The 14,309-nt window shown below is 42.8% G+C and overlaps 1 protein-coding gene across 3 annotated transcripts in view; it reads right to left on the bottom strand.

The window, feature by feature from the left end:
• Window positions 1–14,309, bottom strand: part of MAP3K21 (mitogen-activated protein kinase kinase kinase 21) — a 61,095-nt gene that overhangs the window by 21,788 nt on the left and 24,998 nt on the right. For all 3 annotated transcript variants that reach the window (XM_055425795.2, XM_055425794.2, XM_055425796.2), the window contains exons 4-5: window positions 13,196–13,371; window positions 828–1,068 (exon numbers count right to left, since the gene is read on the bottom strand). In XM_055425795.2, the coding sequence (XP_055281770.1) occupies window positions 828–1,068; window positions 13,196–13,371 (417 nt within the window). The remainder of the gene's footprint in view (window positions 1–827; window positions 1,069–13,195; window positions 13,372–14,309) is intronic.

The raw sequence follows: 14,309 nt of genomic DNA, 5'->3' as shown, positions 1-14,309 counted from the left end.
GATGAAGATGGGCGGTCATCGAGGCACTGAATATACTTTGCTAAGGGTGCGAACAGCAACCTCAGTGGCCCAGATAACAGCCAGCTCCTTGTGGAAGCAAGAAATTGATGTGCAGATTTTAAAAGGTAACTGTAGCCTAACAATTGTGATGACTAATGAAACGTTCACTTAAATTACGATCTTAAAATATACCTGTTTCTTAGTTTCAAACTTTGATTTGGTTAAAAAATTAAGTACGAAGTTAAATGTTCCATTTGATTTATTCCCCCCCCCCCAAAAAAAACAAAATCCTAAACTGTTGTATCATGCTAAATACATAGATAAATAATCAGCTCTTTGCTGATAATTTACTTTGAGTTTGTATCTTTCAGCGTACTCCACTTTTCTTGCTATTAGGATTACAGACAGAAATTTGCCACCGGTGGGGGTCAAAGAAATCATTTCATTGCTTTTGTTTCTTGATTGCTTAAGTATTTTGAGTAAGATGTGTTTGTTCTGGATTTTCACCATGTTGAGTAGTGCTGGTTCAATGTAATCAGCTAAAGAGGAATTCCGCTTTGATTTCCAAAGAAGTAAACAATAACGTCATTAACAGGAGAGGATGCCCGCAGTCAGAAAAACACTGCTTCTGGTCCCCTGCAATACGCTCCCTTCCCAGGCTGCTTCACACGTGAAAACTCACTAGGTCATTCGGTTCTGACCACGAACTGAAGCAAGAGGTGAAGATGCTCAGTCATAAAATCTCACCCCCCCAGCTTTATGAAACAAAGAAGCAGACAGGAGGGATGCCCACACAAGTCTGAGGGGACGTGGGGGCGGGACCGTACCTGAAGGTAAACTGATGCGATGGCCGTCTCTGAGCTTCAGGCGGCTCCTCTTAAACTTGCCCTTCCTCTTCTTGACGTTGGGCTTCTCCTGATTCAGCTGGAAGATGAGGATGTTGAGCTCTCGCTCCAGCACGTCGATCTCCCGCGCGGCCAGCTGCTGCTCCCGCCGCCGGAGCAGCTCCTCCTGCGACTTCTGCTGCAGGGCGGCCCGCGTCAGCTCCTCCTCCCGGGAGCGCAGCTCCTGCCGCCAGGACAGGGGACAGGATCAAGGTCACTGCAGGCCTCCCGGAGCCTCCCCACAGCCAAGACAGGCCAGGCTGGACCTCAGCTCACCAGGGGCTCACACAGGCTCCATCTGGCAATTCTGGGGTGTTTCTGCTTTGTTTTGGGGGTGGGGATGGGGAGGGCAGAATGGCTTATTTAATCCATGACTCTTATTTGTATGGAGAAGGCAATGGCACCCCACTCCAGTACGCTTGCCTGGAAAATCCCATGGATGGAGGAGCCTGGTGGGCTGCGGTCCATGGGGTCGCTAAGAGTAGGAAATGTCTGAGCGACTTCACTTTCATGCCCTGGAGAAGGAAATGGCAACCCACTCCAGAGTTCTTGCCTGGAGAATCCCAGGGCTGGGGGAGCCTGGTGGGCTACCGTCTATGGGGTCGCACAGAGTTGGACATGACTGAAGCGACTTAGCAGCAGCAGCTTATTTGTAGTAGGGGCCATTAGCATCATTAAGTATTGGGTTTTGAGTCTCGCCAGGTGTGCTAGATGGTAAAGAACCCAACTGCCAATGCAGGAGATTTAAGAGATGCAGGTTCAATCCCTGGGTAGGGAAGCCCCTGGAGGACGGCATGACAACCCACTCCAGTATTCTTGCTTGGAGACTCCCACGGACAGAGGAGCCTGGAGGGATACACTAACGGAGTCGCAAAAGGTTGGACACGACTGAAGTGACAGCACAGCATCATTAGGTGTCGAGTTTTGTACCTCACCAGGCGGTTTCTCAGATTTGCCCTTCTTCCTGGAAGCTTCTTTCTGAAAGTTTTATCCACCTTTTTCAAAGCCCAACCCAGAAGAAGGCAGTTAAGCATCCCCCTGGGCTGAGGCACTATGGGCTGGTCCTCTGACACAGGCAGGCTGCACCCCGCCCACGGGATGCATGCAGGGCACCTGGCCGCAATCTCAGGTGTGACGGGTGTCAAGCTGTGGGCCACCGATCCCACCTGTCCATGGCCCTTCTAGTTTTATGACCCAAGAAGAGGCATCACATGTCTTACACCTGAATGTAAAGACTCTCTCTCTTTGTCTCTGGCCTTTACCTGACACTCAAAATGTACATCAACACACAGCAACCAGGTACTGGCTGTGAAGGGCCCATTTGAAAAAGACCCAGAACTCTACTCAGTGACCTAAATGGGAAGGAAATCTAAAAGAGGGGGGGTATAAGTATATGTATAGCTGATCACTTTACTATATAGGAGAAACTAACACAACATTACTTCAACATTACTTCAATAAAAATTAGGAAAAAAAAAAAAAAAAGGCCCACTGAAGCCAAAAGGGAAAGCTTGATTAATTAAAGGAAAATTCTTCTAGTCACTGAAAACTGCAGCAGTTCAGATTTCTTTCCTTAGGGACTGCCTTAGGGTATTTAAGAATTTGCCTAGGGAATTAACACATTGTGGTGGAGAGACTAAGGGGAAAAACAAAACCAACGTGGCAGGAGTCAGGTGAAGGCCCATGAGAAATGAAAACGCAACAGCTCTAATAAGCCACTGGATAATACAGTCAGTCCACAGAGAACTTTTTAGGATCACGTGGATGGATGGAAACTGTCGCTTCACACACAGATGTCATGAATTAGTTAACAAAAGTCACTCCGTCGCGACACTTACTGATTAAAATGTAACTTCCTCTCAGTTTTGGTTTTAGAGTTATTGAACTGGTAAGAAATAGAAAATCTATGAAGAATACTTTTATTCCTATTATAAAAAATTATTCAATAGTAAAACTGAGAACTCTACAGTTTTTAATCCACATCCCCATTCTTTCTCCATTTCCGTAAAGTGTTCCGTTCTTTATCAGAGACATAAATACTTCTTTTGGTGCTGAATTGCTTTCTCTTGTAGACTACCCTGCCATAAATCAAGCACTCACATAGAAAGCCAGGCATTTGCAAACTTTTATTTACACGGCACCAGACAAGTTTAATCTTAGAATGTGTGTGTTAGTCGCTCTGTTGTGTCTGACTCTTTGAGAGCCCATGGACTGTAGCCCACCAGGCTCCTCTGCCCATGGAATTCTCCTCCAGGCAAGGATACTGCAGTTGGTAGCCATTCCCTTCTCCAGGGGATCTACCTGACCCAAGGATCAAACCCGAGTCTTCTGCACTGCAGATGTGTTCTTTACCATCTGAGCCACCAGGGAAGCCCAGATCCTAATGCCAAAATTTTTGTGAGAAACTCCACCTTCTCAGGTGGAGCCTTGGGCTGTGAACTTAGAAAGCTACAAGCTTGGTGTGAACATGTCACACTTCATAAGAGCAGGTCGCACTTTCCAGAGGCCACCTCAAAAGTACTGATGCGAAGAAACACTGCAAGACAGAGGCTCATGGAAAGAAGGAGAGTTGAGCCATGCGACTGGAGTCATAAGGGAAAATAAATATGGAAGAGCATCCTCCCACACACGAATAAGGTAATATCAAGAAAAAAAGGAAAGTCCTAAAAATAAAGTTTCTTTATGTGGATCAATTCTGATCTTACGGTAATTCTACCAAAGTAGACTGAAACTCACCTTTGAAACATTCCTTCAATTTGTCTTTTTCTAAACAAATTTCATAAACTAAATGATGAGAGAAATGATTTCCTTAAGACCAATCACTATTCAGATCAGTTCTGCTAATATGTATCAGCTGATTTATAAGGAGAGACCAGTATTTCTTCATTATATTGTGCCAAATATAAAAAACTATTCATTACTTGAAAAGAAAAAAGAAAGAAGAAGAAAATATTAGCTGTTTAAAACAATTCTGGAATCCATTATTTAACTGGTGGCTTTACAGTCTGTTCAAAGTGGAGGTTTTACTGTAGTGTATTTTGGGACAGAGGATCATTCCAGTCAACTTCTAACTCATTACTGTCTGCCCTTCTGTTAAGATATTACTTTTCAGGGGTGTAGATAACAACCCAATTAGCTATTGTGGAATGAAATGGCATAAGGAAGAGAAAAAGGCTGTAAATTCACTTATGCTTTTTGTGTTATTGCTACAGTAATTGAATAAGAAACCATTTTTAATTCCATGTCTCAAACTAAAATGTAAACCCCTGTGCAGTGACTTCATAAATTAAAAAAAAAAAAAATCACTTGGTTAAGACTTCAAAAGAGAAAAAAATAAGATCAAAGAGAAAGTAGCCAAGTACTCTTCCTTCTGAATGAGTTTTAAAGCATTCAAAAGTATAAGAAAAAAAAAATAGTCTGGGGTTTCAGAAGCCCTTTGGATTCCTTGAAATTATGAAGCACACAAAAACATTCTTTTGGTCGCTGAGATTACTAGGCAGTGCTATGTGTTTAATTGCTTGGCACAGGCCATTCTAGTAATGGAAAACCCAAATTCCTGGCACTGGGTGTTAATCATTAACAGTGACAGGCCTTCTATAGTGGTTCAAAGACAGGTGCACACACCCAATGTACAGAGACAGACATGCGGAGATAAGAAGCCAGGAATTTGGGGAGGAACCGGTATCTATGGAGGCCACAGTTTACTGAATAACACAGAGCACGGCCAAGTCACTGACCATTAATTCCAAGTCTGACGCCTCCTACCTCAAGCAATCAGTGAACAGGAAAGGGAGATAGAGCACATCTACTGCGCTTTTGACTCCATCAAAAAAGAGGCAACTTGAAGCCTTCCAGCAAAAAAAAAAAATAAAAGACTATATATTCTTTAATTGTAAATCAAAGACCCACAACATACCGTAAATGCTGTATTTAAAAAAGCACTACACAGAAATTATATATATATATCATAAATATATCAGAAATCATATATATATATATACACACAAAAGTAAAGATACCACTGCAGGATATTGCAAAAATGAACCCAAAGAATAGCAAAGAAACTACTTATAAGACCTCAACATGGAGAAAGAGCAGACATCAGTCTTAAAGTAAGCTTTTTTGATTTTCTCACCACATATGATAAGAATTGAGCTTCCCTTGTGGCTCAGCTGGTAAAGAATCTGCCTGTAATGCAGGAGACCTGGGTTCAGTCCCTGGGTTGGGAAGATCCCCTGGAGAAGGGAAAGGCTACCCACTCCAGTATTCTGGCCTGGAGAATTCCATGGACTGTATAGTCCATGGGGTCACAGAGAGTCAGATACGACTGAGTGACTTTAACTTATGATAAGAATTAACTCACTGGTTATGCCTCTCTCCTACAGTTTCATATGTAATTACCAAGTTTAAAATAATAAGAGTTATTAATGACATCACTTCCAAATTTTAAATTCTGTGATGCCAAGTTTTATTTTTCCTCCAAGTCTTCTTCCATTCCCCAAATGTTTTTTACTTTTGCTATTAAGCATCTCATTTTAGAATTCCTGAAAACCATTTGGGGAGGGGTTAAAAAAATCTTAAAAACATATTAATAATATCACTGACAGTAATCCTTCAAAGAACTGCAAGGCTGAAAAAGTAATGCACTCAGTCATTTTCCAGCTCAGAGCCCCGTTTCCCCAGCACCTGGGCTGGGGATGGGCTTGGGGTGCTGTCAGGAACCTGCCCCAGCTCCAGTCAAAACCATTTTCTTTGTTGCGAGGTGAACGTGCACACTTGTCAGCACTGAGGAAGCAGCACGCAGGCCTGAGTCCTCTGGACACCTCGCTCTGGAAGCCCACGCCACCCCGAGGAGGGAGACAGCATGGCTGTGACACTTTGTGGGGGTGTGGGAGGATGGCAGGACAGTCTCCATCAGCCGGTGGCAGGGCCCTCATCCCAACCAGACAGTCTGGCTCAAGTCCTCGGTCTGTACCACTTTGCTCGACTGGGAGAGATTCTGGCAGTCTGCTAAGACTTAATATAACACGGGGGCAGGGCTGGTCACAGTTTGGTAGACTCCTGTGTGCACACCCCTGCGGTCCACCTGAATGCCTCGAGGGCAGGGGCAGAACAGCTGGAGCAGGCTCAGCTGCCCTCCTGCTCAGCTCCAAGAGCTAGGAAGTTGTTGAGACCCGATCTTCATGCCTGGAGCACTCACCTGAGAGTCCTCCTACTTCTGAACCATGAACAACCGGAATATATCTCCTCCCTCACCCGCTAGAAAGTCCCTGCAGCACTAGGACAGCCCCGTGCTGCCCAGCCCCCTGCTGCATCCAGCTCTCTTCTCCGCAGGCTCAGGTGCACAGGCCCCTCTCCTGTGTCCCCGGCCGTCCACCTGGGGGAGCTCTTTAAGACGTGGTGCTGCTGTGCTGTGCTCAGTCGCTTCAGTCGTTTGTGACCCCAAGGACTGTCGTCCACCAGGCTCCTCTGACCATGGGATTCTCCAGGCAAAAATACTGAAGTGGGTTGACATGCCCTCCTCCAGGGGATCATCCCGACCCTGGGATCGAACCCACATCTCCTGTGTCTCCCGCATTGCAGACAGATTCTTTACTGCTGAGCTGCATGTCCCTTTAAGACATGGTGCCCTTGGTTGACCGTGACGCTGACAATATGATCTGAACAGACTCAAACAGGATGACCGTTTCTTATTAAATGAGCTCTAGAAGAAGACTCTTGAGAGTCCCTTGGACTGCAAGGAGATCAACCAGTCCATTCTAAAGGAGATCAGTCCTGGGTGTTCATTGGAAGGACTGATGCTAAAGCTGAAACTCCAATACTTTGGCCACCTCATGCGAAGAGTTGACTCACTGGAAAAGACTGATGCTGGGAGAGATTGGGAGCAGGAGGAGACGGGGACGACAGAGGATGAGATGGCTGGATGGCATCACCAACTCTGTGGACATGTGTTTGGGTGAACTCTGGGAGTTGGTGATGGATAGAGAAGCCTGGCATGCTGCGACTCATGGGGTCGCAAAGAGTCGGACACGATTGAGCAACTGAACTGAACTGAACTGAGGTACTTATTAAGAGGGTCAGGGTCTAAGGTTGCATTTATCAGTTTTGAGTTTTTAAACTCACAAAACAGTGAAAAACCTAAGGAAGTCAGTAAATTACCTCGAAGTCTACTATTTGAAAAAATGGCTTACAAAAAAGAAAAAAAAAAAAAGGATTTTAGCAGCTCACAGATTTCCCAACCTTTATTTTTAATTAGTTAAAATTATGAAATATTTTATATATACTACAACTAGAGAGAACAGCAAATACTCATGCACTTACTATCAATCTTTAACTGATGCTAGATTTTTACCATATCTGTTTCAGATCTGTTAAAGTCCTCTGTCCTCACAGTGAATCCTATCCCCTCACCTTCAGACCTGCTGTGCTTCTGCTGTGCTTAAGCTGCATCCTTTGCATCCTCCCTCTGGCTATACTCTGCCTTTCTGTACATTGGAATAATACTGTTTTATGTGGTCTTATAAATTTATACAATGTGATCATCCTTCTGCAACTGCTTTCTCTGCCCAATATTATATTGTCTGAGATTTAGATGGCACTAGAATCCACTTGCCAAAGGAGATGCAAGAGACACAAGTTTGATCCCTGGGTCAAAAAAATCCCCTGGAGAAGAGAATGGCAACCCACTCCAGTATTTCTGCCTGGAAAACCTATGGATAGAGGAGCCTGGTGGGCTACAGTCAATGGAATCACAAAGAGTTGGACATGACTGCGCACTCACTCACTACTATCCATGTTGAAACATACAGCTGGAGTTCATTCATCTAAGTACTATACAGATTTCTACTGTACGAATATACAATAATGTAGGCATTTATTTCCCTATTAATGGATATTGGGGTTATTTCCAGTTTTTCATTATTACAAACAATACTTAAAAGTGAATAACCTTAATTTCCTTGTGCATATGTGTGGAAGTTTCTTATATATAACCAGAAGCTAAACAGCTGAGGTGTCCGCCGTGTAAGATTCAGAATAGAATTCATGGCATTTACACACTTTTAAATTCTCTTTTCACTAAAAAAAAAAGACAATTGGAACTTCCCTGGTGGTCCAGTGGTTAAGAATTTGCCTGTCAATGCAGGGGACATAGGGTGGATCCCTGGTCCAGGAAGATGCCACATGCTTCAGGTCAACTAAGCCCCATGCACTGCAACTACGAAGCCTGTGCGTCCTAGACTCCATGCCCCACAACAAGAGAAGCCACCGCAATGAGAAGCCCGCACTGCAACTAGAGAGTGGCCCCTGTTCGCCAGAACTAGAGACAGCCTGCACACAGCGATGAGGATTCAGCACAGCCAAGTATTTTTAAAAATGACAATAAGAAGAAGTAGTAATATCTCTCACCTATTAAGATATTTATTAGGAACCTGTAAAGAAATTTTACTTAGGTATTTAATATATCTATTGAACATCTACCATGTGCCAAGTTCTTTGCTCAGTGTTACAGATGAGCGTGACCAAGGATAAAACAGAACAGCTCGTGAACTTAACGAGTAGGAAAGGCAGACCAAGGACGACACAAAGAAGCAGAGAGTAATCAAGTATGACCCAGGGTGGCTGCGATAAAGACAGTGCCGGACGCTGTGACGCTCTATGCGGTGCAGAGATGAAGGGAAGGGGGCTCTGGGGGCCTGAGGATGAGGCAGCTGCAACTGTGAGGAGGGTGGGCCAGGCCAGGGACAGACGAAGAAGATACGCGCAGGCCAACAGGCAGGAGAGCGGCGCTCGAGCAAACGGAGGGTTCAGTCTGGCTGGGGACACAGTGAGGCCAGATGTGGGAGAACAGAGGATGCTGTAAGGAAAAGGAGTCGGCCACGGAGGCGAGCCAGTTCTGATTTGCGTTTTAGAAGTGTCACTGGTGTGCTGAGGGGCTCTGCTAGGGGAGCAAGGCTGGCTGCAGGGCACCCAGCTCAGATGCTGCTGCAGGGATGCAGGTGACGAGCGAGGACCACAGGGGTCCGGGCAGTGAACTACCACTGAAGGTCTTTGTCACAGGGGAGGCCACATCTTTGAGACCTTTGAGACTGGCTACCTATGGGAACAATATCTCATTACCACACAAGGGAGCAGGAGGGGACGGCAGACGGCAGATGGGGACTGAGAAAGAGGTTCTGACTTCAGCGGCTGCCTGGCAAGGGTTACCGGGATAGCACCTCAAGCCCCTTCTGAAAACCTGTCGGCGGGATCCAAACCTTGAGCGGTCTGGGACCGCTCAAGGATACAGGATGCCACATCGCAGGGCTCTCAGACTCGTCCCGGCGCAAAGCAGACATTCAATACATTTGCTGCGAGGAAATTGTAACATGGAAACTGACAACAATTTCCCCAAAGATATGCTTTTAAATTGTATTTTTTTTTAAGAGAAAAATTTACTGTTGGGGGAATACCCATGACATACCTTGTATTAATTCACAATTGAGCCTCGTAATGGCAGAAGTAAGCTACTCACAGACTGAATTTAGGTACACGGTATCTTGGCCCCTGCACAGGATTATACACTAGCTCAAGAACTGTTATGCATACATATACGTATATATATTCAAACCACAAACACAAATTTTTTGCTCTTTCCTCTGCAATTAGGTTGGCTATGTGCCTTCAGTATTATGGTCAACGTGAAAGTCTAGTGATGTAATGCTGAGTCATACTACAGAAGTCAAGGTAATTTAACATGGGAGAATGACCCAGTTACACTATAAACCCATATTTTTATGTCAAGCACTGGAACATGCAAATGGACTCTTTATTCAGCAGAGCATTATGGTCTATTTAAAAATAATTCTACTATTTTAGATAGCTAATGGGAAGTTGCAGTAATGCAGGGAGCTCAGCCTGGTGCTCTGGGACAACCTAGAGGGTGGGATGGGGTGGGAGGTGGCAGGGAGGTTCAGGAGAGAGGGGACATGTGAATGCCTATGGCTGATTCATGCTGATGTATGGCAGAAACCAACACAGCTTTGTACAACAATTACCCTCCAATTCAAAATAAATAAAAAGGAAAAGAATTCTATAATTTTAGAATCACAAATATATGATTTATAAAAATGCCTTCCTAGACAATTGCATAGCTTTATGAAGTCTATCAATAACTTGCAATGTGGTATTGCCCAGACATTTATTGCACAATGTTGTTGTTGTTCAGTTGCTAAGTCATGTCCCACTCTTGGTGACAGCATGGACCGCAGCATGCCAGCTTCCCTGTCTTTCATTATCTCCTGGAGTTTGCTTAAACTCATACCCTTTGAGTCGATAATGCCATCCCACCATCTCAACTTGTTACCCTCTTCTCCTCCTGCCCCCTCTTCTCCTCCTGCCCTCAGTCTTTCCCAGCTTCAGGGTCTTTTCCAATGAGTCACTGGAAAAGAATAACTGGGTCATTCTTCACATCAGGTGGCCCTTCACATCAGGTGGCTAAAGCACTGGAGCTTCAGCTTCAGCATTAGTCCTTCCAGTGAATACTCAGGATTGGTTTCCTTTAGGATGGACTGGTTTAATCTCCTTGCTATCCAAGGGACTCTTAAGAGTCTTCTCCAGCCACAATTTGAAAGCATCAGTTCCTCAGCACTCAGCCTTCTTTGTGGTCCAATTCTCACATCCATACATGACTACTGGAAAAACCACTGCTTTGACTATATGGACCTTTGTTGGCAAAGTGATGTCTCTGCTTTTTAATACGCTGTCTACGTTTGCCTGCAGTCACTGTCGATAGGCCTTTTTTGTACAGTTCTTCTGTGAATTCTTGCCACCTCTTCTTAATATCTTCTGCTTCTATTAGGTCCATACCATTTCTGTCCTTTACTGTGCCCATCTTTGCATGAAATGTTCCCTTGGTATCTCCAGTTTTCTTGAAGAGATCTGCAGTCTTTCCCACTCTACTGTTTTCCTCTATTTCTTTGCATTCTTCACTTAAGAAGGCTCTCTTATCTCTCCTTGCTATTCTCTTGAACTCTGCATTCAGTTGGATATATCTTTCTGTTTCTCCTTTGCTTTCACTTCTCTTTTTCTCTTAGTTATTTGTAAGGCCTCCTTAGACAACAACTATTGTCTTCTTAGATTTTTCTTGGGGATGGTTTTGGTCACTGTCTCCTGTATAATGTTATGAACCTCCATCTACAGTTCTTCAGGCCCTCTGTTTACCAGATCTATTCCCTTGAATCTATTCATCACCTCCACTGTATAATCATAAGGGTTTTGATTTAGGTCATAACTGAATGGTCTAGAGGTTTTCCCTATTTTTTTCAATTTAAGTCTGAATTTTGCAATAAGGAGTCCATGATCTGAGCCACAGTCAGCTCCATGTCTTGTTTTTGCTGATTGTACAGAGCTTCTCCATTTCTGGCTGCAAAGAATATAATCAATCTGATTTTGGTATTGACCAGCTGGTGATGTCCATGTGTAGTCATCTCTTGTATTGTTGGAAGCAGGTGTTTACTATGACCAGTGTGTTCTCTTGGCAAAACTGTTAGCCTTTGCCCTGCTTCATTCTGCACTCCAAGGCCAAACCTGCCTGTTACTCCAGGTATCTCTTTGTTTACTACTTTCACATTACAGACTCCTGTAATGAAAAGGACATCTTTTTTTGATGTTAGCTCTAAAAGGTCTTGTAGGTCTTCATAGCACTGTTCAACTTCAGCTTCTTTAGAATTAGAGGTTGGGGCATACACTTGGATTACTGTGATATTGAATAGTTTGCCTTGGAAATGAACTGAGATCATTCTGTCATTTTTGAGATCACACCCAAGTACTGCATTTTGGACTCTTCTGTTGACTATGAGGGCTACTCCATTTCTTTTAAAGGCAGCTTCCCTGGTGGCTCAGACAGTAAAGAATCCACCTGCAATGTGGGAGACCTGGGTTCTATCCCTGGGTTGCGAAGATCCCCTGGAGAAGGAAATGGCAACCCACTCCAATATTCTTGCCTGGAGAATTCCATGGACAGAGGAGCCTGGTGGACTACAGTCCATGGGGTTGCAGAGGGTCAGACATGACTGAGTGACTAACATACATATGTATATATGCCCACAGTAGTAGAGATAATGGTTATGTGAATCAAATTTACCCTTTCCTGTCCATTTTAGCTCATTGATTCCTAAAATGTCAATGTCCACTCTTGCCATCTCCTGCTTGACCATGTCCAATTTCCCCTGATTCATGGACTTAATATTCCAGGTTTCTATGCACAAGAGAAGAATTTAACCTGTTGAACAATTATACACCTCAGACAACCAAGATAAACTCTGAGTCATCCAAATGATAAAGTATTACAAAAGTAGCTTTTAAAACGTAAGTACTGCCACTGAAACACAGCAACATGCCCCAAACTTGGGGGTTTTTGGGGACTGCTGACAGTCAGTCATCACTAGGAACTCACTTCCCAACTTGTCTGCCTTCCTAGTAGGTGTGTTTCTGCTTCACCTGCTTTACACTTTGTATGTAGTTAACATATACACAGCTTCACCATGGTTAACACTCAAATTTATTATTTTTCTTCTCTTAAAAGTGCATACACCTAGAGCTTCACTCATCATATTAAAAAGCTCAAAAGTTTTTATACAATTTTCCAGTTTCTTCAACAAAGTAATGCTTTAAAGACAAGCAGGGGAAAGAAGGGGGAACTAGCATAAAAGAAGTTTTAAAGAACCTTATGGAAAACATGTAGCCCATGTTTAAATTCTGATTTGCACCAATCAACTGTAAGAAGACATCTTTCAGACAAACTGTGACACCTCAATATGGAATCTTACATGGTATCAAGGAACTACTGTTATTTTGAAAGATAATAATGGCAAGAAAAATATTTTAAAAATTCTTACCCATCAGAGATGCATTCTGAAGTATTTAAAGGTAAAATGACAAGAGTCTAGGTTTTAACTTAAAATATTCCAGTTTAAAAAAAAAAAGATGATAATAAGAAAAAGAAATTAACAAAGTGACCATCTACTGACAATTACTGAAGCTGATTAATGCACACAAAGAGTTTAGTATGTCATTCTTTCTCCTTTTTAAAGTTCTTTTCAATATTTGAAAATTCCTTTAATAACCTTTAGTAAAAGGTTATTTCTTTTCCAGTTATACATTTTGAGTACAGTTCTGTTCTGTTTTAACTGGAAGGAAAGAATCAACAAATATTGATGTGTGAAAATATTTTTAAATAATGGTTTACTGGTTTAGTCTAGTGGTTCTTGACTCACGTTCTCCATAATCTCCATGAGTGTGAGCATGTTATGCAGTTAATATTTATCACTGACCTTTTCCTTTGTTCTCAACTCATCAAACATTTGTTGAATTTCCAGTTTCCAGTCATCTTGCATGGAATGAAAGGACTCTTGAGGCATTTCAGTCATAACTGCCTTTTCAATTTCAGTGAGTTGTTCAAGAATTAAAGCAAAAGATGGTCGGATGTGAGGGTCTTGTTGCCAGCATTCTAAAATAAACAAGAATCAAGGTAAGTCCATCTCTCCGCATAGCTCAGATTGTCAGCCTGCGCTGACTGGGTCTGTTCAATATTTTACACATCAGTTGATAATGATTTTGGAAATTTTATTTTACACCGTGCCTGGGTCAGTAGCCTGTGAGATAATTATTATTAGATGAGGCTCTTGTTGTCTGTATGACTTGACACTGGTATATGGCTGTGTGCTTCTTCTGCCTTACCATGAACCCTATCTCGCCTACGCTGCTCTCATCACATGACTTACAGGTTCAGAGTTCTAAAAGTCAATCCAAGAAAACCTAGGTCTCTAAAATGGTATAGTCACGAGAGAGGTTCTAAGTAAGGTAACTTACTGCCCACAAAAAGAGTTATTAACAGTTTTTAAAAAGATAAGACCAAAATAGATAAGGTCATGGCAAAACTATGCCAGTTGAGACTGTAAAAGATTATTGATCATTAGATAGAATTAAAAATAGCACATATGAAGCCAAATCAATATTGCCTTTGAACTCCACTAGTGTATTTAATGAACAATTTATTACCATTCAACTGAATTTTGTATAAATGAGTTATTATTAAACTGGATTGTTTTTAAGTTACTTAGTTCATCAAAACTTAATCTGACATCTTAGATCAAAGACATGATTTCTTTTTCTTAAAACAGCATAATTATCTAAAATCGCTTGAAAATTAGAATTACAGAAATTACCCTTTTGGTTAAAAAAATATACGGATGTTCTCTTTTTTTAGAAAATTTACTGGCGTATGGCTGTTTCACAATGTTGTGCTAGTTTCTGCTGTACAGCAAAGTGAACCAGCTATGTGCGTGCTCGGCTGCTACATGTACACACATATCCCCTCATTTTTGGATTTCCTTGCCATTGAGGTCGCCACAGGGCACTGAGAAGAGTTCCCTGTGCTATATATAG

Source organism: Moschus berezovskii, chromosome 12, assembly GCF_049115385.1.
Source record: "Moschus berezovskii isolate FMDL1 chromosome 12, NW_MosBer_1.0, whole genome shotgun sequence".
NCBI classification, from domain to species: Eukaryota; Metazoa; Chordata; class Mammalia; order Artiodactyla; family Moschidae; genus Moschus; species Moschus berezovskii.
Note: the sequence above shows the minus strand (reverse complement) of the source record. Positions and strands in the feature narration are given on the sequence as shown.